This window comes from Manacus candei, unplaced genomic scaffold (genome assembly GCF_025592945.1).
Source record: "Manacus candei isolate 608988 ecotype Guabito, Panama unplaced genomic scaffold, ASM2559294v1 h1tg000014l, whole genome shotgun sequence".
In the NCBI taxonomy this organism is placed as follows: Eukaryota; Metazoa; Chordata; class Aves; order Passeriformes; family Pipridae; genus Manacus; species Manacus candei.
The window spans coordinates 25,877,371-25,900,636 of record NW_026138062.1 but is presented as its reverse complement, the minus strand read 5'-3'; the positions used below and the strand labels follow the sequence as shown (position 1 = coordinate 25,900,636).

General features: G+C 35.3%; 1 protein-coding gene across 1 annotated transcript in view; it reads left to right on the top strand.

The window, feature by feature from the left end:
• Window positions 1-23,266, top strand: part of DIAPH3 (diaphanous related formin 3) — a 204,700-nt gene that overhangs the window by 30,705 nt on the left and 150,729 nt on the right. The window contains exons 6-17 of the mRNA XM_051778911.1: window positions 1,520-1,594; window positions 1,678-1,747; window positions 2,136-2,272; window positions 2,741-2,846; window positions 11,522-11,632; window positions 12,062-12,180; window positions 12,915-13,031; window positions 14,222-14,340; window positions 14,477-14,541; window positions 15,146-15,250; window positions 17,558-17,893; window positions 18,856-18,970. Of these exons, the coding sequence (XP_051634871.1) occupies window positions 1,520-1,594; window positions 1,678-1,747; window positions 2,136-2,272; window positions 2,741-2,846; window positions 11,522-11,632; window positions 12,062-12,180; window positions 12,915-13,031; window positions 14,222-14,340; window positions 14,477-14,541; window positions 15,146-15,250; window positions 17,558-17,893; window positions 18,856-18,970 (1,475 nt within the window). The remainder of the gene's footprint in view (window positions 1-1,519; window positions 1,595-1,677; window positions 1,748-2,135; window positions 2,273-2,740; window positions 2,847-11,521; window positions 11,633-12,061; window positions 12,181-12,914; window positions 13,032-14,221; window positions 14,341-14,476; window positions 14,542-15,145; window positions 15,251-17,557; window positions 17,894-18,855; window positions 18,971-23,266) is intronic.

Here is a 23,266-nt window from a genome sequence, read left to right as displayed (position 1 = left end):
TTATATACAAAAGTAGCAAAAATGGAACAGCGACACACTGGTGACCTGGATTTTCCTATCAGCAGCCAGATCTTTGAGTAAGAACTTGCATTGACACATAAATACTGAACTCTGGTTCAGCTGCTATAAATCCATGATTAATTTAGACTTCAGCTTCATGTGATATGGACAATGAGAAATAACTGATTAAATTTTGGGATTTTATTTTGTGCATGTATAATAACAATGGATAAAAGTATGCTTTTTTAACAGGATGAGAATTAAATTTAGATTGAATTTAGGCTGACATTTTTAACATTTGTGGGCCGTGATATTTTTGACAATATATAATTTAGGTTTTTTTTCTGATTTTTCAATTACTATAGTTTAATCAACCTAACTTTTAAATCTTGTTGACATTTCAGTTTCTAATGCAAGAAGTGATTCCACAACATTGTTTTCAATTAGTCTTTCTTGTAAAATGTATTTTTAGTTCACAGAGAAAATCTGAATTGTGACATTGAGTGGTTTGATCCTTGGTACTGAGAAAAATGTATTGATATCTGTGGCTTACTGCAAAAAGCAGTGTTTATATTCCATCAGTATAAAATAAAGCCTCAGAAGGAAAATCTTGGTCACTAATCTTCAAGTAAATAATTTGGATGTTTTGACCTCACAATTGCCAGCACAGTTCATCAAAAGCGCTTCAAGTGATTTAACTGTGCATAGTATTGCAGATAAGTGGTTATCTGCAGCTATTTATTTTCTTTTTGTGTAATAGTTGCAACAGATTTAATTTCATTAAGAGGACATTTTTAATACATTGAAAATAGGGGCACTGATAACTTGATGTTTTGTCAGACTGACAAAAAGCTGAGTGTTTTCTTTGGATAGTAAAAGTAATTATTTTTCTTTTGTGGAAGCAGAGGAAAAAGCAATAATAATACAACAGTATTTTAGGCACTTGATCATTCTGAGCACCCTCAGCTGTTGGATGTACAACAAAGTGGCTGTGCATAATTCTGCTAATACAAAATATGCTAAGACATGGTCTTGTAGGATTATTTTTAGGACAGATATGGCCAGAAATGCCAAAAATAATTGACATTTATTTGCATAATCTGTTTCAGAACAAAACACCCATTCAGGAAAGAGAAAATCTATTTTCATAATATATTTACTTTTAGGGGAAAAAAAAATAAAAGCATCTGATCTATTTTTTATTCCTATAATTTTAAGTACTACTGTCATTATGCCATTACATGCATTTGATACCAAGGGATTTTGAGCAATACCAAACAGGACCATGAAGCAGCTGTTTCATGTAGAAACAACTTGCCAAGGGTTTAACCTCACCAAAAGATAGCTTTGGTAGTAGCTAAAATTTTAAATTTTTGTTGTGTTCACTTGGAGATATTTCAAATGATCCAGTTATACTTGCTTTTATTCACTGGGATGAATTCACAATTTTCATTCACTAGGATTAGTCTTTTTTTTTTAATTGTCAATTCTTTTAAATGTCTTTTTTCTTTCTCTCTAGCTGGGTTGAAAATTTTGGCCGAGAAGGTCTAGGACTGCTATTGGATGTTTTGGAAAGATTGGTTGAGATAAAAAAGTAAGGATGATTTAACATAAAATTGCAAGCTTTTCATAGTATGTAAACAGCATTTAATTACACTAAACTTTTGATTTATTCAGTCAGGACAGAGTTGTGAAGAGGAGTCAGCATAAGGTTATACAGTGTTTGAGAGCCTTCATGAATAATAAGGTATGGGATTTTATCTAATCTGGAAATCTAAATTACTGCAGTTCAATCAGATAAGGTACATGATGAATGGGTGCAAGTCTGTGCAATTGGGAAGTGGTGGGTTGGTCAGCTGTGGTTTGAAGTTCTTTGTGTCTGCCAGAAGTCTGCCACTTCCTCTCTATATTCCCAACCAATAATGTGAACTTCTGATGCTGGTATATACCCTTTTTACAGTATAAGTGACCTATTTGGGACTTTTCTTTCATTTAATTATTTTAATAAAGTATTTGACAGACTGAAATGTCATTTGAAATACTTACTTGAGGGAACCATCACTGTCATTACTAGATATTCAATAGTCATTTGGATTCCCTCCAACTATCCTTACAACTGTTCTTTTGTTGTTTAGTATGGGTTGGAAAGAATTTTGGGAGAAGAGAGGAGCCTTTTGTTGCTGACCAAAGCAATTGATCCCAAGCAAACTAACATGATGACGGATATAGTTAAACTCCTATCTGCAATGTGCATTGTTGGAGAGGAAAACATGTAAGTACTGTATTTAAGTAGGAAATAGTAAGGTAATTTTACAATATCCAAAATTATAGTTATGCCTGAATTAAATGTTAAAATTTTCAATTTAAGTTTGAAAGTAATATCTGTATTATATTGTCAGTTTTCAGAATACCTTTGTCTGATTCTTTTTTTTATTGTGGTCGTATCAATAAGAGTTTTCTTTTTGACATGTGGATGTACTGCTTAGATAGAATTAGTTATGTAGCCTTTCTTTTTCTTAAAATTTGTTAGTATAACTTTTAAGGTATCTTAATCCTTATAATCCAGTAAGTCATTTTTTGGCTGCAAAAAATCTCCAAAGGAAACATATAATGCTTAAACCTAAATTTATATGCAAGAAATTGAGGCAGGTGAATAATTTGGCAACATGTCTTTTCAGATAGCAAATGAACAGCAAGTTTAAATATCTCTCCTGAGTGAAATGCTTCTCTTTTCTCGCAGCCTTGAAAAAATTTTGGAAGCTGTAACAGCAGCAGCAGAGGAAAGGAATGTTGGCAGATTCTCTCCTATTGTAGAAGGTCTTCAGGATAACTCAGTTCAGCTGCAAGTAAGCAATTTTTTCTTTTTTTTTTTTACAAAGCACTGCAACAAGTAAAAATAAAATTTCTTACTTTTCTGTACCGAACAAGTCATTACAATTAAAAGGAACAGGTATACTGTTTCAAATAGGGGTCAAATTTTGGAATGTTGTTGATAATTTTATCTTTTAAAATGTCACTGTAAGATTCATTGTTGAGAAACACAGGGTTAATTTGTTGATTTCTACTCACTCAGATCTTACCTTTGCAAGTTAAAGTTATACTGTCCTTTAAAATAAGGATAAATCATATATTTGAATGCAAAAGATTATCTCACTTCTGGCAATATTTGCTGAAACTTGGAGGTTAATAATAGTAAAAAAGCAAGTTTTTAGGCAACTGCTTTTAATAATTAAAGTTTTAATCAGCAGGAAGTTCATCCCTCATGTCCATCTTATGATTTCGTAAAATTGCACCCAGAGAGTCCAAGGAAAAACATCTTCCACCTTTTTTCAATTTTCAGTTTGCTTCAGTTGGATATAGAGTTAACGGCAGGAAGGCACAAAGTATTACACTTCATCTGAATGATCATTATAAATCATTGGTCTGAGAGTGTAAATATGAACTCTAATTGATATTCGTGTAATTTGGTTGAACCGAAAGCTATTAGTAATTGTAATTCTTTGTAAATATTGCAAAAATAGTAAAAGATTAATCAAAAGTTTGAAATAAATGTTTGTATTTTTCACCTTTTGTATTAAATAATCCATGTCAGACAGTAATGATCGCTGCTTGTTTCATCTATCTCACAGAAAAGTTTATAATAAAGAAATATTTAGAGGTGGAGAATCATTTGCTCTTGAATTATACCAGTACCAATGGGATTCTTTTATGAAAAATTGTCCTTCTTTCTTACCACTTCTATCTTATAATCACAGACTGGTTTGGGTTGGAAGGGACTTTTAAAAACTATATACTTACTTCCAACCCGGCTACCATGAGGAGGCATCTTTCACCAGACCACACTGCTAAAGCCCTGTCCAATTTGACCTTGAACACTTCCAGGAATGAGGCATCCACAACTTTGCAGGATATGATTGACTCTCAAGTGCACATTTCTGACTCATAAGTAGTTTTCAATTGTGAATATCCCCAAGTTCTTCTCTAAAGGACTTTTTTCAACCACTATCAGCCTTTACTGATACTGGTTATTGCCCCCACTCAAATGCAGGATGTTGCACTTGGCCTTTTTGAACTCCATGAGGTTCACGTGAGACCAATTCTCCAGCTTGCCAAGGTCCCTCTGTAAGGCATCTCCTGATGCTTCCATAGTTAACTTTCTTTTAGGTGATTTCATAGAATCACAGGATGGTTTGGGTTGGAGGGAAGCTTAAAGATTTTTTAGTGCCAACCCTCCTGCCATGGGCAGGGATGCTGCTCACTAGATCAGATTGCTCTGGGCCCCATCAGCCTGGCCTTGAACACGTCCAGTGATGGGGCATCCACAACTTTCTGGGCTATCGATAAATTTTCAGGGATATAAAAAAATTTCTGGGATATAAATTTTTCCCTGGGATATCAATAAATTTCAAAAATATTTTGATGCAGTAGGGAGCTGCAGTAGGGATACTATAGATCATGAAAATTGTTTTCCAATTTCAGGATATTGTATCCAAGTTAAGAGAATTTAAGAGTCTATATTCTCTATAGAATGTATAAGGGTTTGAGAACTTCCAGGATGTTTTGAGTGTAAGCTTCCAAATGTGATCCTGAATTTTCAGGGCTTGTGTATATTTACACATGTGTAGATTTAATAGAGAAAAAAGCTATCTATAACTCTCTTTTCTTTAAGTTAAAAATGCATGTGAAACTGCCCTAAAAGCAGCACATTACTTTATTTGAAGCATTAGATAAATTCAATCAATCATATGTACCTCTCCCTTTACCCATGACGGGTACTGACTGTTTGCAGCAGCGCTCAGCTCCATTAGTGAGGTACCACTGATGAGATAATGGAATTAGTGCAGGAAACTTCAGCTGAGCTACCTATGTCATAGCAACTTCTATTTTTCTAGGACTACTCTTCAGATATTGGAAAAGTTTATTTCTACTAGTTATGCCTTCTCGTGATTGTGATATACCTCCATTTGGCATTTTTTTTTATCCTCTGATGTGGATGATAGAAGCATTGTTAAAACTAAGAATTCTGTCTAAATGCTACAGTTGCAATACTTATACTAAAATACTTAGGCTAAATACATTCATTTGGCTTTGCTGTGTTAGCCTGAAGTTCTTGCAAATAGGTAATGTTTTGCTGTTTCATTTGCTGTATCTTTTGCAGATATGGAAACTTTCATGATTTTTTTGAGTTAAACTTCCATTTGAACATGTTCCTTCCACTAAAAGGCCTTTTGTTATTTATTTATCTTTTCAGACTTCAAAAATGATTGCTAGAAAAATCAGCATTCCTCATCTGAATCAATTGTAAACTTTTCTAGCAATGACATTGACCTGGTGGTTAATTTGACAGTGTTTTAATGAGACAGAAGTTTATAGTTGTCAGTTACTTGGCATACTTGCCTTGATTGTCTGCTTGATGTATGTCTACTTGCTTTGTGGCAGTTCAATTTGACACTAACAACTGACCTTTTCAATTTTGAATTGACTTAACATTTCTGTTACTAGAAGTTTGAATACATAAAAGGCCTCAATATGGTGATTTTTGTATTTTTAGTGAAAGCTCTGTGTATTTACTTTTTGCATTTATTGAAAGCAAAGGGTATTCTCCCTTTATCTTTCATAAAATCCAAAATTATGGAAAGCATACTTAAATATTTTTGGTTCAAGACAAGATTGGTGATCTTAGTCTGAGAATATAACTACAGCCAGGAGTAATACCGAGTTTCTGGTTATGTTAAAGTAAATGTACATCTTAAAGCTGTACTCAAGAAAATGCATGCAAGGCAATCTGATACCTTGTGTATTTATGATGACAACTGAAAAAGTGTAATACTTTGGTTGTACAAGTCAGGGATGCAGGAAGTACAGTTCTGACACAACTAATTTTGAAGTATTTAAGACAGACGTGAAAACAACAATAACAACAACAACAACTTGTTTGTTGCCCACTTCTCATTCTTATTGTAGAATCAAATGAATGCTTGTATTCTCTAATAATCAACTTTCATTACTATTTCTCAAGCAGGCTGTTTAACTAATGGAAGAATGCTGTTCTTCTGTGCAGTTCTAGTTAGAGATGCCATATCCTTGTAATTTTGGACATAGGACTGAGAAGAGATACAGTGGTGAAGAAAAGATGCAATTTTTCCTTTCCTGGTTAAGTTCCTGAAAAATGAACACTGCTCATCCCTGTGGAAACCTGCAGGTTCATGCATGTCCTGGGAGAAGCACTTTTGTGGCAAAGTAAAAGATCCTAGCTATTCATCGGTAGCATTAACCTCAATATATTCAGTAGTCAGGGAATACCATTTAATCTTTCTTTGTCATCTAATAATATGAGGATGTGAGATGATATGGTCTGTCATATTTTGGTTAGCTGAATCACTTGTTGATACTTGGTTGTTCTTTGCTCATTAGGTCCTTTCCATAACTGCTTACCTAATAGGGTCAATCTTGCCTTACCTACACATCAAGATTGATAATAAGTATTTAAGACCCATGTAATTGTACATGTATGTGGATGGTACATCTCAAAAATATTACTTAGAATTTTTTATGATTAATTAGGGAAATAATTAATGAGTATCAACATAGTGTATGTACCAAAGCCAGTTTAATACTGGCAAGTAGAATTTAGCTAAATATACATCATCTTTATAGCCTATTCTACAAATGCATAGTTGCAGTAAGAGTAAGAAAAGTGAAGTAGAAAATCTTACTGCAGTTCCTCTTATTCAAATAAGCAAGATATGACTGTCATGGTTTAGGACTGGTATTCTCCAATTTACTGTTCCTCCTGAAACCACTCCAAACCACGTGCTGCTTGCTTACTTATCTCTCTCTCTCCCCTGCATCAGGCTGGAGAGGAGAATTAGAGGCACAAAAAGTAAAGATCAGGGGCTGAGATCAAAACAATTTACTGAAAACAGCAATTAGATAAGAAAACAAACAGTAACAGCAACAATGTTTATAATAGAAGTGTACAAGAGAGGTGAACTATTTACATGCGAATACTCACCACTATACCATGCTGAGTGTGACAATACCCAACTGCTGCCATGGTAGCCTGACCCCTCAGGAACCTTATCTTATCTATTGAAGGAAAAGCTGCTCTGAGCTACTGAGATATACCTGACATTTTTCACAAGTGAAGGACTGGATATATGTGTGGTTTTCAACTGGGAAAAAAATTCAAGTTTAAAGTACAGGCTGTGGAATCCTCAAAAAATGCGTTCGTAACATGATAGACATCACCTGTTAAAAGCAGAAGATACTAGAACTGGAAGCTGTAACTTCTGAATTAGCAGATTATGTCTGATCTCATGTATTTTTTCATGGAGGAAAGCATTCAACATTTTGACTCTCCAGGTGAACTGTATCATCATCCATGCAAAGTTATTCCCTACCAAAAATATTGCATCTGTATCCATCAATATAGGCTCATCTCTTGGATAACCGAGTCAAGTCTTGTAGATTTCCCTTCCATGTGGCAGCAGGACATTAAAAGCCTTCCAGATGGAGTATACTCACAGAGTCAAAAGACCTTGGTGGACTGTACTTACTGCAGTTCTTGTGGGATGAGAAAGGGAACAAAACATCTAACTAGACAGTCAGATGAAGTGAAAGCTTTGCTCTTGGCTTTTCTCTGAAGAAAGGAAGGTGCCTCTACACACCTTCACTGCATGCCTGTTGTAACAACCAGATACTCTCAAGATGTAATTACTGTCTGGTTAGAGGTGCCCCTTGGGAAAGCGTTGTTATAGATTGCAGTCCTCAGCATCATAAGAAAATTTTAGTAGGTTCACCAGAGAGCTGTATATTACCATATACCTTTTGCTGTTGGAGCCTAAAATAATTTCAGTTTTTCAGGGATCTTCTCAAGGGTAGATTGACAAAATACCTTCACTGACTGAATCTATAGCTCTTCATGAATTGGTCTTAATTGTTTGCCCAAAATGTTTTGGTTGCAATGACTTCTGCCTTCTTAGGAAGCTAATTTACCTGACTTCACTAAATCTTGTACTACTTCATTTATAAGTCTTCATTTATTAAAAATGAGGCATCTTTTTTGATCTCAGCTTTTCCACCTTGTGTCCATGACTGAAAATTTAAAAGACTGTCAGTCTTTTTACAGAATCTTTTCCAAGGTAATTGAATACAAAAGAATGCAGTTTGGACCCACTCATTGGGAGTGCAAGTAGTAACTGATCTGTGTCTCAGCATCTGAGATTTATAGAGCTGTCACAACTTGTGTCACAGGCATTCTCCCTAAGTGTTATGTACTGTACCTTGAGACTGGTCAAGGAATGGTGTTACATTTGCGATAATGTTTCTTCAATTTTTTCTTAATTAGGAGCATTGAAGTTGAATAGATATTCCTTGGAATTGTCTGTAGTATGAATGCACATAAAGACGAGCACTTGAAGAAAATAATTACTTATCTATAGCTTCTTTTATCCCTTAAGAGGTTCTTTCAACTTTTTGGACTCTGTTTTCATCTACATAGATGATATGGTTTGAAGCTGGATCCCTGCCAAGTCTCTAAACCTTACCACAAGAAGTCCCCCCTTCCCCAAAACCTCAGGGAGAAGAGGGAGAAAAAACAACCAAGAAAAACCGAAACGAGAGACAGCTAAAGCAACATATATAAATATATTTATGAGGACCTCTGGTGGTCTAGTGGTTAGGATGCGGCACTCTCACTGCCGCAGCCCGGGTTCGTTTCCCGGTCAGGGAACTCCCCCGGGCAGATGGAGCTCGTCAGCCCTGTAAGGCCATCCATCTCTAAACAAACCCATGTCCTGAGGACCTCGCTGCCACCGTCCGAGCTCACTCGGCCCTGGCAGATGAACTTTAGGATTAAAGGGTGGGCTCAGTTCAGCACACACTGTGTCTCACCTAAAAAATCCATTGCGCAGGCTCGAAGGGTAAAGACCTTTCCCAAATCTTCGTTCACAAAGACTGGCCATGAAATATATTTACACTTATGTTACAGTAATAAACAATTGAAATATATATATAATTTCACAAGGGAAAGGGAAGGGGGAAGGGAAAAGGAACAAAACCAAAATAAAATATATATATCCTGATTAGTAACCCAATATCTAGCAACTAAAAGAATTGGCAAAAAAACTATCTTACTACTCTCCTTGGGACAACGAAAAGTCACGCTGGAATGATCGCCGGCAACCTCCGTCTCCCAAGGTCGACAAGGGAGAGGCCTTACCAGGCCTCGCTCCCCAACACAAAGACTCAACAGCAGGGAACCTGCACCTCCAAGCCACCAGAAGGAAAGAGAGCAAAGGCCTTTCCTCCTTTCTCCTTATAGCCCAGCTTACGTAAAAATTGTAGGGAATACTGGGTAAATCTGGGCCCTTCTTTGGTTACAAACTGGTCACCAAGGAAGGCCTAGACCAAACTACCACAGCAGACTAACATTGCTGTCAAGCAGGCCTAAATTATGCTTGCCCTACCATGCACCCCCATAAGAGTTCAGATGAAATAATATCTAAAACTACTTTCATGCTCACATTCTTTGCAGTAGGATAAAGGTAAATGATTGCGGTCTGTGCTGTCATTTAATTTTAGCATGTTCTTTTTGGAAACCTAAAAAGTGCTGTTGTTTCTCACAGTCTGTATCAAAGTAGCTTGGACATTTGGTTACTCTTGTGACCATATGTAAATTCAGCTCTTGGAATTATATATACTTTGAAGATGACTGATACAGTATCTTTCCAATATTTTACCTGACCATGGCATAATACAGCATCATTTTCTAGACCATAAAAGGCTTTACAGCAAAGTATTTGGATCAGATTGCTTTAATTGTTTGCATAGTATGTAAGGTTCAAAGACAATCCTAATTGACTTGTGCTTTTAAAAAGCCCTTAAATTGCTGGAATTACTTGAATAATGTATTTCTTGTGCATTGAAGCAAGGTGTGCTGAGAAGAAAGGGTATAAAAAGGAAATAATGGCTGTCGACATGCTTATTTGTGATTAACAATAAGTTGTTCTAAAGACTTGTGAATCTGGACAGTGAATTCTTGCTTCTCCTGGCTATAGGTTTTCAAGATGGATCTCTTGATTCTTCAGAGGAGGGACTACTCACTAGTTGACCTTATGCTTTCTTCTGAGCTGAAGTAGTGGTTCCCATGCAGTGTTCTATAATACTCAGTATGTTTAAAGAGTGAGGATTTCAAAAAAGAAGGGGAAAACCTGCATTCTGTTTTCCAGGCTCAGTTTTGTTTAATCAGCATTCTGTTTTTCAATAAATTTTTCGCTATTCACAGACTGTAGCCTCTACCATTTCTATTATGTCACCAACTTTTTATAGATATGTACAGATAAAAGTATATTTACAGTGATTTTTATATGTTGAAAATTGTTTTTTATCTGCTAAAGTGCTTTTGCTAAAGGAACTCAATATTTGTATAAAAACACAAAATTCAATGTAGTGAGAAAATACTTAATTTTTATGGAAATTTTTGAACTAGTGTTTGTTGTAACCTGTCCCAGGGCACAAAGATGACCCAGGATCTTTTTAATAGATCCCTTGGTGCAGATTAAAATGAAACAACACTGAATGACGGATGTTTGTAAATATATATATAAATATATGTAGGGTTTATTTTAAGGCAGTTTGGTTGTAAAGGAAAGCAGGTATGTAGCCATTTTGGTTATTGTTATTCATGGTAATATAACAATATCAAATCATAGCAATATGAAAGCATAAAAATATCATCCAAGGACATGTATATAGGAAAAAAAAAGAAAGAGAGAGAAAGGATAAGATTGTGAAGATCTCACCTCCTGGTCTGCAAGACCTTGATTGTTGCGCTTCAGTTGTCGTTGGTCTTGATCTGTCAGGGGTGGATGAGAGGGGAAGAAGCCCACGAAATACAAAGTCTAGTGGGTTAAAATACATTCAGGTTTTTGGTGGAAAGGCTTGACGCCTCTTCTAAGAAGAGGGGGCAGCTTTACTCTGGTGGAAGGCCTTCAGAAGATGGGTGTTGGGCCTTTTTGGGAGTCTTTAATGGTTTATGGCACATTCCAAGACATGACAGCTGCCCTCCCAGACTTTCATGGGGGAGGAGGGGGAGTTTTACAACCCAGTAGTTTGTGTAAGAGAGGACAATTTAGCATGGCAAGAGGCCCCATCCTGTCTCCACAGGACTCTGTCTCTTATCTCACTCATAGTCCACCATTCATCCCTCTGTCTTATAAGATCAAAGGCCATTACACACCCAAAAGCTGACCTCCTCCACCAGAATCTGGCTTCAACAAAGCATCCTGGAACCTTTTCACATAGGAATGTGTTGAGTCATTAGCCCTTAACAGTCTCAGTTTCTCACAGATATTTATAGCTCATGTGGCTGATCAGGAATTTATGTAGCTTAATTATAAGTTTACAGTAGTTTTATAATTAGAAATGATGTAATGTCTAATTATTTGTTGTATCTTTTTGATTGTGATGCATATTGAAATCTAAGAAATAAAATAGTTTATTATTTACTCTATTACAGGTAGCTTGCATGCAGCTCATCAATGCTCTCGTTACATCTCCTGATGACTTGGATTTTAGGCTTCACATCAGAAATGAATTTATGCGCAGTGGATTGAAAGAGATATTGCCAGTAAGCATCTCATAGTCTCTCTTTGCAGTACTATTTAAATTTTTTAACTATTTGAGCTTGAGAAGGGGAATGGGAGAACAAGTTCTAATAAATTATTCTCAAAGGCATTTTATCAGTTTGGGCATGAGCAGGTAAGTATAAGAATCAGCTTAAAAATGAAAATGAAAAGGTGAAGTGTGCTCTCTGAACTTTATTATGGTCCCTCAGGATTTTAGGACCTTGCTTAAGAACATGTGACGGACTGTTATGCAACACTTGTAAGCCAGGCTGAAGTCATGTTTACCTTTTGAATTTTTAGTTTAACTCATATATTCTTATAATTTTAAACTTTAAAATAATGTAGACTTAAGGAAGTTATTAAAATGATAAGGCTTATTTACATATGGAAATGCTAATTTTGCAAGCCTTTCTACTGTTTCTTCTTTGCAGCAACTGAAATCTATAAAGAATGAAGCACTAGATATTCAGCTGAAAGTGTTCAATGAGCATAAGGAAGAAGACATGATCGAGTTCTCTCATCGCTTAGAAGATATTAGATCTGAACTAGAATATCCTTTTGAAGGACAATGGCATCTTTCCTTGTATCAGAAATAGTGTGGCCAGCAGGACCAGAGCAGTGATTGCCCCTCTATACTCAGCACTGCTGGGACCACACCTTGAATCCAGTGTTTAGTGTTTGGCCTCTCACTACAAGTTCATCGAAGGGCAAAAAAACTGGTGAAGGGTCTGGAGCACAAGTCTTAGGAGGAGCAGCTTAGGGAGCTGGAGGTGTTTAGCCTAGAAAAGGAAACTCAGGGGAGACCTTGTCAATCTCAATGATTATTTGAAAGGAGGTTGCAGTGAGGTGGGAGTTGGCCTCCCAAGTAACAAGTGATTGGAGTGATTGGATGGGAGGAAAGGGCCTCAAATTGCACCTGGTGAGATTTAGATTGGATGTTAGGAAAAATTTCTCAGAGGTTGTCAAGCACTGGAACAGGGTACCCAGGGAAGCAGTGGCATCTCCATCTCTGGAGGTCTTTAGAAGACATGTAGATGTGGCACTCAGTGGCCTGGATGGCCTGAATGGTGAACTTGGAGTCTTTGACTAACAGTTGGATTTGATGATCTTGGAGGTCTCTTCCAACCTAAATGATTCCATGAATTGAGCAAGAGAAACATGAAGAAAATAAAGCGTATAATGGATATTTTTCTGGTGTACTTTCTGTTTAAAGAAGTTATCATCATTGTCAACATTAGACTGAAATATTTTATTCTTTGTTCTTATTCTCCTTAACACTTTTACTGAAGTAAATGATGTTTACAACATGGTGTGGAATACAGTTAAGGACACTAGTGCTGAAGGATATTTTCTTTCTATTCTCCAACATCTTTTGCTGATAAGAAATGATTATTTTATCCGGTATGTTTAATTCTGTGGTAAATGTTAATTATGGATTTTTTTATCCTTCAGTCATTAATAGAATATTTCTTCCATAAATTTAGGGATAAATAGGGTTTAGTCTCTCTGGATGGATTGCAATTTGTAAGTATTCCTTTGTGAACTCATGTTTAAAAGTATCAGCTTTGCAACATTATATATAAATATAAATAGAAAACTGTTGAGATCTGAGCCTTACTGACTGCAAGTATAAGTGATCAGGAGAGATTTCTTAATCAGTTGTAAATTATGGTAGTAACACTGTAATTTTGTGGTGTATTTGAGTCAAAGGACTAAATCAAGTATGCACAGAAGTTCACTTTAATCTAATGTATGCTTAATTTAGAGTAACTTTTGGGTTGGAATTGAGTATTTTCAGTAGACATAGGTCAGTGTGAACATGTTTGTGTCTTCTGGAAAATTCATCCGATAAATTACAGGGAAACAGTTTATAAAACCTTAAGTGTTAGAGGCTGCCAAATGCTTTTCTTCCAAAAATCTGCTTGTGTTGTTTTTGAGGAAGCACTGGAGGAACCAGGTATGAACTGAACAAGGAAGGAGAGCCATCTGCTTTCTGCACAACATTCTGCATAACCTTGCATTTTGGGCAAGGTCTAGCACACATGTACTTTTAAAGGTTAAGGGTACTTGCCTGCTATGGATACATCTGTGCTAGACCTCTTCCACCTGAAAGGGTTTGAATTCACAGCTTGTGCGTTCTGGGCAAGTTACCCAGCTGTCATACCCCCTGGCATTTTAGAACAAGGTGTTTTTCATTCCTCATACTGAAGCAGGGCTGCAATGCATTTATAGTTACAAAAGTCACAAAACTAGACAGAATCAAGCTGAAGGAAGAGCCTTCTCTTTGCTGAGAGGAAGCAGGAGGTAGTCTTTCCTTCCTGTATTTCCACAGGGGGAGAGATACAGAGTTTATACTATAAGAATGATTTATCTTTAGGTCCACTGCTTTTTCAGGCTTTGTGTAAACTGTTCTTGTGTAATAAACTGCCAGATGTGTTTGTCCTTTGAGACTTTTGGGGTTTGCACCTAGCTTTCTATGGAAATAATTCAGCCCAACGCCCAAAACTTTTAAACTTACTGTGTTATAGACAAGATTTTAAATATAGGTTGATAAATAAATATGCAGTAAAATAGCTCATCTCTGTCTTTAGTCCACAGTATTTCAAATTAATTGAAGAGTGTGTGTCACAGATAGTGTTACACCGAAATGGAACAGACCCAGACTTCACATATCGTAAAAGATTAGATATAAATTTCAGCCACTTAATAGGTAAGTACTGTGTTTGGAAATTATTACAGTATCATACTTCTTTTTATGTTCCAAAATCCAAGTTCAAATTATTTGTGTGATTAAGAATCTTATGTTCCCTGTATATGTTTAAGTGTGTTTGTTGATTTTTTTCAAGATATTTGTGTAGATAAAGCAAGATTAGAAGAATGTGAAGAGAGGGCTTCTGAACTTTCCAGAAAAGTAAGTAATTTTTTTGTTTTGTGATCGTAAGGTAGACACAGGGGATTACTTAAGAGATTAATGAATGATGTAACTGAGCATGGCATAGTTTTTAACTTCAAATTACTATTAGTTCTGTGTTAAAGTATAAATTTGGATGTTCCTTGTGGATTAGGAAGCAAAATGGTGTAAAGTAGCTAACCTTAATTGAGAATCTTTCTACCATTTATTTTAAGGTTTCATGTACAACTCTCCCAAAAAGTCAGTTGAATACTTTATTTGAACAGTTATAAGTTTCTCTAACAAGAGAAAAAAATGGACTTGTTTGTATCTACAGATTTCGTATTACTGTACATCCATTTTTTTTAAGCTACTCTGTGTAATACCAACTTGCAATACATTACTACTTTATGGCATTTCGTATAGTAAAGGTCTGTATAGGTGATACAGATGGTGCTTCCACTCAGCAGACACATGAAAGTTAGAATAGAAGATGTGTTGTGTGTGTCCTTAGTATTGTTAACATGTGAGTTTTAGCAAGCACAAAAGGAAAAGTTGAAATTTAAAGGAACTATGCGGAACTGACTGGTACCAACAATTTTATTTCTTTTTCTTTTTTCTTTAGTTTGAAAAAGATTTTGTAGTTCACCAGGAGACCCAGGCCCTACTGCAAAAAAAAGAAGAAAGAATCAATGAACTCGAGACAGAATTACAAGCTTTTAAATCACAGGTATAAAACAGTTTAAATGAATGTATGAAGTATTGTTTTTGAAAGGGACTTCATTTTTCACGTTCTGCAGATATTGATAGTAAAAAAAGCTGAGGGTTTCTTCAAAGAATCTTTGTTATCGATTATTATTGCATGTGAGTTTCCTTTATTTCTGTTTTATAAAAATTATTGTAATGTGACATTAATTAGCTGTGTGAGTTCCCAGATGATCCGTTTATGCCTGAGCTCTGTTAATTAACTAGTTTCTTATGTTTTATTTGGGTTTTGCTTTCAATGTCATATATTTCCAAAGTAATTAACCACATAGGGTAATAGGTCTTATGCTTTTAGATTAGCATTCTTCATTGTGATCTTTATCCCTCCACAGGAAATTGCTCATTATGCAGTTTGCTTTACTGAAGCCTTACCATGGATATCCAGCAGTGAAAGAAATAACTGTGGCTGGATAAGAACATTTCCTGATAATTTTTCAATTTTCAAGCATAAATTGATATTTGAAAATGTGATGAAGAGGAATAGTGCAGATTTTTGAGAATATTACTTGAGTTAGCTTGTAACTGCTTCAGCTCTTAAATCTGTCTGAGGAGACTTTGTGACCCGGTGACTTTTCCTGTGTCTTATTTCCTGGAATAAGAAGCACAGTCTAAAAATGGCTAAAGGAAGAGCATTAGGAAGACATGCATATAGGTGTTTTTTTTTATACTACTTTTTTTACTACATTTGAGGGATTTTTTTAATACATATTAGCTTCTTTAATTTTCTTAGTGAGGAAAAGTAATTTAACTCTTCTTTGGTCTGTTTAAAAATGTCATTCTTATTCTATCAACAGTAGATAAATATTTCTTGTCAAAACTAACTGTTAATATCAAAATCAAACATTTAAAACCAGCAATTACAGAATTGTTGCATTCTGAAAAACCAAATGTAGTAAGAGTTGTATATCATTCATTAAGAAAGTATTTTTCTGTGTGTATCTTGAAAAGATACTTAAAGATACTTACTTTTTGTAAGTGAAATTGGTTTTCTCTCCTATTTTGCGTTTTCTGTTGTTCACTGTATTAAATATAACTTTTTTTTAAATGCAGACAGAGAGCATAATGTATGATTTTGCTCACTAACTGTCATACCATGAATTATCCCACTGTCGTTAATGAGATGCATTAAAAGTTTTGTAAATATCAAGTAATTGATTACTGCAACTTAGTACTTTTAAATCTGTCTAAAGAGGAAACTTTGGCTTCCATATGGCATCAGTTGCTACTTAGCATGTCAACTTCCACCTCTAATGACTATTTTTCTCCTCGTATGGTTCCTTTACTCTCTTCTTGCATTTGGTATGTGTTTATGTATTTCTTTCATTACCAGAACCTATCAGTTCAATGTCCACTTGTCAGTGGAAACAATGTTTTTATTCAGAAATTCAAAACAATAATACCTCTGTGCATGTGTTTATTTGTATTTATTGATATTCAACTATTTCCTTTTAGAAATATTAAATCCTTTCCTTCTTGTAGTTCCCTCAGTTTTTTAAAAATCAAAGGGACTGTTTCAGGTCATAGTTAGTTGAAAAAGTGATTAGTGCTATCAACAGTAGATAAATATTTCTTATTTATTCTTTTGTTGTTTTTATCAGATACCTATTTATTGACGTTTGAAGGTCTGTGATAGAAGTTCTTCAAGTAGTAGAAATAAATATTTTTTTAGACTTTTCAAGCCTATCTTGATGCAATATAGGTGTCCTTACTATACAGAATAAGAAGCTGGTGTGTAAGGCAGCTTTATTTTTTGGAAGGATTTTTTTTTTCATCATTGCTTTGTGTTTTTGGTTGTGTAGAATCAGAATGCTTATATATTGGAAGATATCTGTTTTTCAACAGAATTACTTATCTCTTCAAATTCTGCTAATATGTCCTTATAATGTTTCTCTGTAATCTGTAGGATAAGTACGAACAATAGAGACTGGGATGTTACTTTTTTAAAATTTGATCTAAACCGTGGTAGTCTAGATAAAATCTCTTTAAGACACTTATCAGACCCTTTTTTAAATCGTGGTCAGTGAAATGTGACAGATGGGATACAACATTTCAGTTTGTCACTTTTGGTGCATTCCCAGGTCTGCTTCAAATATTGAGACTTTGATTACGAAATCAAAAGCATGTTGGTCTCGTCATTCATACTTGATTGTTCTATAAATGAAAAATGACACTGACTTTCAGCTGGCTTTCTGGATTTAATCTGTAAACAATGATTGTTATAGAATTTTGTTGATAAAAACGTGAAACTGAGTAATAATATTTTCCTTATCAGTATGGCTCTGTGCCACCTGGTTTTCTGCCATCAACATGTGGAGATGCCTCTGTTGTTCCACTGGAAGGTGCAGGACGACATCAACTTCCACCACCTCCTCCTCCACCACTGCCTTCTAATGGAGCAATTCCACCACCACCACCACCCCCTCCTCCTCCACCACTTCTGAGTGGCTTGGGAGCTCCTCTGGCTTTTGGTGGTGCTCCTCCTCCACCACCTCTACCAGGCCTGCCTGGAATACAGTGGTCCCCGCCTTCCTGTGCTTTGCCGTTCGGAATGAAGCCTAAAAAAGAATTTAGACCTGAGGTTACCATGAAAAGACTCAACTGGTCCAAGGTAGTATTGATTAATGGCAAATACTGGATGTAAAATCTGACATTGAACTTAGGGTAAATAGATTGTCAGGGGTAAGACTAGATAAGCAATCAATACGTTAGTTAAAATTATGTAATATATGAATACTTTCTTGCCTCTGGTTTTTTATTATTTTCTGAAAACTGTATTTCATTGGTTCATCTGGGCAAGTATCCGTTGACTTTATGAGATGCCTGGAAAAGTCAGTTCTACAGTTCTAGATCAACCTTGATGCCTGCATGCTTCCAGGGTCCTAGTATGCCTTGTATTTTAGCAGACTCTTTACGTTGGATCAGTCACTGCACTGTACTGATAGCTATAGTTCCCAAACAAGTGTCTTGTATCTATCCAACCTGGACTGTGGAAAGAAGCAGTGCAGGTCTCTCAATTTGTCCTTAGTGTAAAGGTACATATGTAAATTTAATGGCTGACAAAGTATAGAGTCAGTTTGTGGGGTTTTTTTCTTCTCCATAGTGACAGGATCAAGTATACCAGGGCTATCAATCTACTGAGTTTGAAAACCATAATTATTTAGACCAAAATAAGTCAATAAAGAGATTTTCATAGTTTTATGATGTAATCAAAGCTACAGTCTAAAAAGTAAGGTACTTAATATTTAATTAAACAAACTGTGTTCAGAGGCTCTTTAAAGTTTTACCCAAGTTTTAAATCTAGACCAAAAGTAATTTGCTACATTTAGATCTTGGATAACAGAGTATGTTATCTGCATTTTTAGAATCAGTTTGTCCAAAAACACTTATTGTAAGCATTATTATTTTCAAGGAGAAATATTGACAACTCCAGAGATGAGTTGTATACCAAAAGTTCACATGTTTTACAGAGCTCTTATGTATTTAATTTGCTTTAGACTCTAGAGAGCATAGTGTCTGCATAGTATCAAAATAATTTAATTAATAAAATTTCGGTTTGTCTCTTGCTGGTAGATCAGGCCTCAGGAGATGACAGAATCCTGTTTTTGGGTTAAGGCAGAAGAGGACAAGTATGAGAATGCTGACATGCTTTGCAAATTGGAACTTACATTTTCTTGTCAAAAAAGGGGTAAGTGGTTGATGGTAATTTTCAGCCTTTGGATAGATCTTTAAAATTCTTGGACCTTAAATAAATATATGAGAAAACTTTAGAATATAACATTAATGTTCTTGTTTTTAAGTGGAATGTGTGAAGAAAAAGTTTGTAAATCCAAGACTGCTTAAAGGAGTAATATTTAACTATTTTACTTAAAGGATGGCAAAAATTGTGTTACTGTTTTGCCAGGGGACGAGGAGCAGCACAAGAGACACAGACACCAACTTTAAAGAACAGGTGTATAAACTTACTATAGTGCCAAACAGTAAAACATTACAAAAGAAGCAAAGAATTACAAAATGATTAGCATTAGCCTAATCATTACTGCAAAGAGTGTCTATAGTGATTAAAAAAGATATATCCCCAGTTACCCTTTAATACATTACCGTAATCGGTATCCAGACCCACACATCAGCTGGAGAGCCCCTGATCTCAGTGAAGGGTGGGAGAACCACTTCTGATAACTGGGAAATCCTGCTCAGTGCTTAGTGAGGCTTCCATCTTTGCTGCAAAAGGGGTCCAGCTTTTATATTGTTAAGCAAACAAGCTTACATCACTGCTTAGTGAAGAAAACATCTGTCTCTCTTCTCTCCTTGCTTTTCACCCAAAGCCTGGCCAGGGCTCAGAGGAAAATCAAGGGGGTCAGTTTAGACCATTTACTGTTGAACAATCCCAGCCACCTACTTCCATGGCCTTGACCAATTTCTAAATACGGAAAGATAGATACATTTCTATCTCATTAATGAACAGATACAAATGTTCACTAATAAGGGGATACCAATATGTCTTACTAACAAGCATACATGTTTACACAGGTGTATTGCTATCATATTACATATTTTACTAATGATTATACTAAACTTTGCTTAATAATTTAGCTTATACCATGGCTAACTATAACATTAGGTTGGAAGGTTCACCTAGAGGTCAACTCTGCCTCAGGGCCTGTTGTTCAGGCCTTAGCACTTCAGTGACCTATAGGAACACCTCACAAAAAAACCCCCCAAGAAATACTCTCAGATAATACAGACTTTTATTTAGTCACATTTGAAAAAAATATTTATAAAATTTTGTCAGAATACTTTCATAAAGTACTGCAGTCTAATCTAGAGGCCAGAAGATGATGTGTTTACCCTCAGAATGCATGTTATAATTGGTGTGTTTTGGTTCCATGAAGAAGGAGAGTATTTTAGTGAATATTTTACTTTCTGATAAACCTGTATCAACATAGATTTCCTTTGATACTTGCTTAGCTTCTTCAGCTTTTAAAGCATTGTGGATGAACAAAATATTTGAAAATATTCCTAACTTTAAACCTTTTCTCCCTTCCTAGTAGTAGGTTGTCTCAGTAATAATGTAGGTTATTCTGTCCCATATATAAAATGCCTATATTTCTACTGTTATTTCTTTACACAATTTTTTCTTCCTTCTTTTTTGATATTAGAGACTTAGTACTATGGGGCAGCCAAAGGGCTGCAGTGATTAATTTCTTTGGAAATTGAGATGGCATCATTGTATTTTTAGTGTTTTAAAAAAAAAATTAATTTGGTATTTTTATTAATGCAGTGCATGGCATTTTCAAATTTCTTCTTTTTTGGGGTATGTTCTGGTGTGTATTCTTTTGCCATAATCAAGAACTTTATTCTGCTCTTGTCAAAGCAGGCTTTTTATGCTCTCGCATTATTTCTACTGCTTTTAAGTATTATAGTTTGTTCATGTTGATTAATAATATTAAGAATATTGTACGAAGATAAAAAGGCAAGAAAACCTCACAGGCCATAGACATGTCCGCTTGAATCCAGAACCTAATTATGGTTCCTTTATAATGTTAGGAGAATTCCCAAGAATCTTCCCTGAATTAATAGGTTGGAAGGTTTAAAAGCCACTGGGGGAAATAGTTTCTTGTGTGTAATTAAACAGTAAAATTTGGGAGACAAGATGACGTTCAGGCCAAACATGTTAATGGCTCGGAAGAGAATTGTGTCTCCACAGACAGCGAGAACATTAGAGTTAACGAGATTAACATCCCTCAAAATTTAACTGAACGGACTGAATACATTGTTTTGACAAAACCTAATATAACAGAGTTACTGCATCTACAGTTGCAAAGTCAGTGAGGTACACTTTTATACCAAATGTGTGTGTGTGTGGGTGATTTAAGGATGTAATCTGCAGGGACACATTTATTTCCTTTTTTACAAGTGAGGCTTACTGCTTAATCTTTTACATTTTTAAGTTTTGAAATCTCTCTCGTCTCACATGGGTGATAAAAGTGTACCATCATCTTACTTCTTCAAAGAAAGTGGAGACACTAAAGATTTATTTAGAACAGCAAGTAGGTGTCTAAGGGGCAACATGGAACTAAATTTCATCTTTGTTCATGTGAGTGGTTTACAGAACTTTACATGAATACTTAAGCACATTAGTAGACAAGACCAGATATATCTGTATCTCTTGTTGACAGCATGAATTCTAGTAAAGAGGTCGGCAAAATAACTGCTTTTGTTCTCATGATCATGGAGAGAGGGGATACTTCTTTGTAACTTATACGTAACTTACTGTTTATAACAAAAGTTACCAAAGAAATTAGAGACATCCGTTTCCTTCACAGTCTTGAAGAGACTTAATACCAGGTTTTCTAAAGTAGAATCAGCGAGCTATTCACTGTACTCAAATTGGGAACAGTCCTTGAATGTTTCTAAAGCTTTGTCTCTAAACCCAGAAAGATGAGAAATTGAAAATGATTCTGTAGTCAAATGATGACATGCAATGAATGAGCTGGTTCTACTCTGCTGAAGGGTCTGCTTATGCACTCTTTTCACTGAAATCTTTGCATAAGAAGAGGTATCTAGTTGTGGAAGCAGGGACCAGAATGTTCAATAATGCTTAAGTGAATTTTATTCTCATTAAGTATAATCATATTGAAGTACTCAAATGTTCGGTTGTGACATTTTGCTAGCTAATGTGCCTAAAGTATTTCAGTGTTGATCTAGAAAAGTAAGTCTCATGCCTATGTAAATAGCCCATTGAGGAAATTCTGCTAGAAAAAGGAATACAGAACAGTATAGAATAGAGTTGAAGCTTTAGCAGATGTTTATATAGGAATTATAAATTATATTGATTCAGAAGGGGCATTGAAACAATTAAAAAACTGAAGATGTTATGGAAGTACGAAAGAAATACTACTGCAATAATTAAAAAGTAAAAAGTTCAAGACAATATTGCAAGAAACAAGTTAGCATTACAAATGTGGAAGTATGAAGAAAATGGGAAAACTCATTAAATTTATCTAGATAAATGTAAATGGGATGTTCTTCACAAACTCATTTTGAATCCATGAATTTCTTGCAAAGGATCCTCTAGCTAATATTGAAATGTACATTTAATTTTTTGAAAAGAAATTAGCTAAGGAGTTGGTGAGACCACTTGGAGACAACTTCAAAAGTTCAGCAGGTTCAAAGAACATTAGAAAAATTCCAGGGTAAAAGGTCCAAAAGAAATAGGAAAGGATATATTTGTAGGAAAGAGCTTTCTTTTTTGGGAAGTGAGGAGAATGGATTATACAAAGTGGTAAGGCTGGCATAGTGTGTTTTCAAGTGACATCTCTTATTGCAGCTTGTGGTTCTTAATCATGGATATGAGCGCCCGGTTAGTTGGAGTAGCTTCAAGCTACTATGTTTAAGACTTACAATAGTGAAAAAAAGGTAAATTTTAATATGCAATTGCTTGGTCTTGTCACCTTATAAAACAGATTAAAGTAATGAAACGTCTATAATAAATATTCTTGGTTTGTGGAGATACTTTGAAGAGTACTGGTATGGAGAAGATCATAGCACAGTAAGTTGCTGAAGTCTCTGAATAAATGTAATTAATGTAGTGAGACTCTAGTAGTTAAGCATAATGTTGGATATGTCTTCAGGATAACTCGAGAGAGAACCAGCTACATGTTTGCTTACAGTTATCCTCTGGGTGCTTGAAGAGTTTTGCCAAGGTGATTCCCATACTTGGGAGGTTGTATAGAGAAAGCAAGAAAACAACTTCTAACCAAAAAGAAATCTTTGGAAGCATTTCAATCCAAAATGACAATTTGTCTCATGTATGTAAAATATAAGAAAGGTAGTAGTTTTATGAAATGTGTGCTTTATAATTATTGTGTTGCATTTATAAATATCCTATTAATAAATTGATTTGACTCGATCCAATGACTCTTATGTTTAAAGTGTTAAAGTCCAAATGAGGATTAGAAATTGCACATCAAATATACAAGAA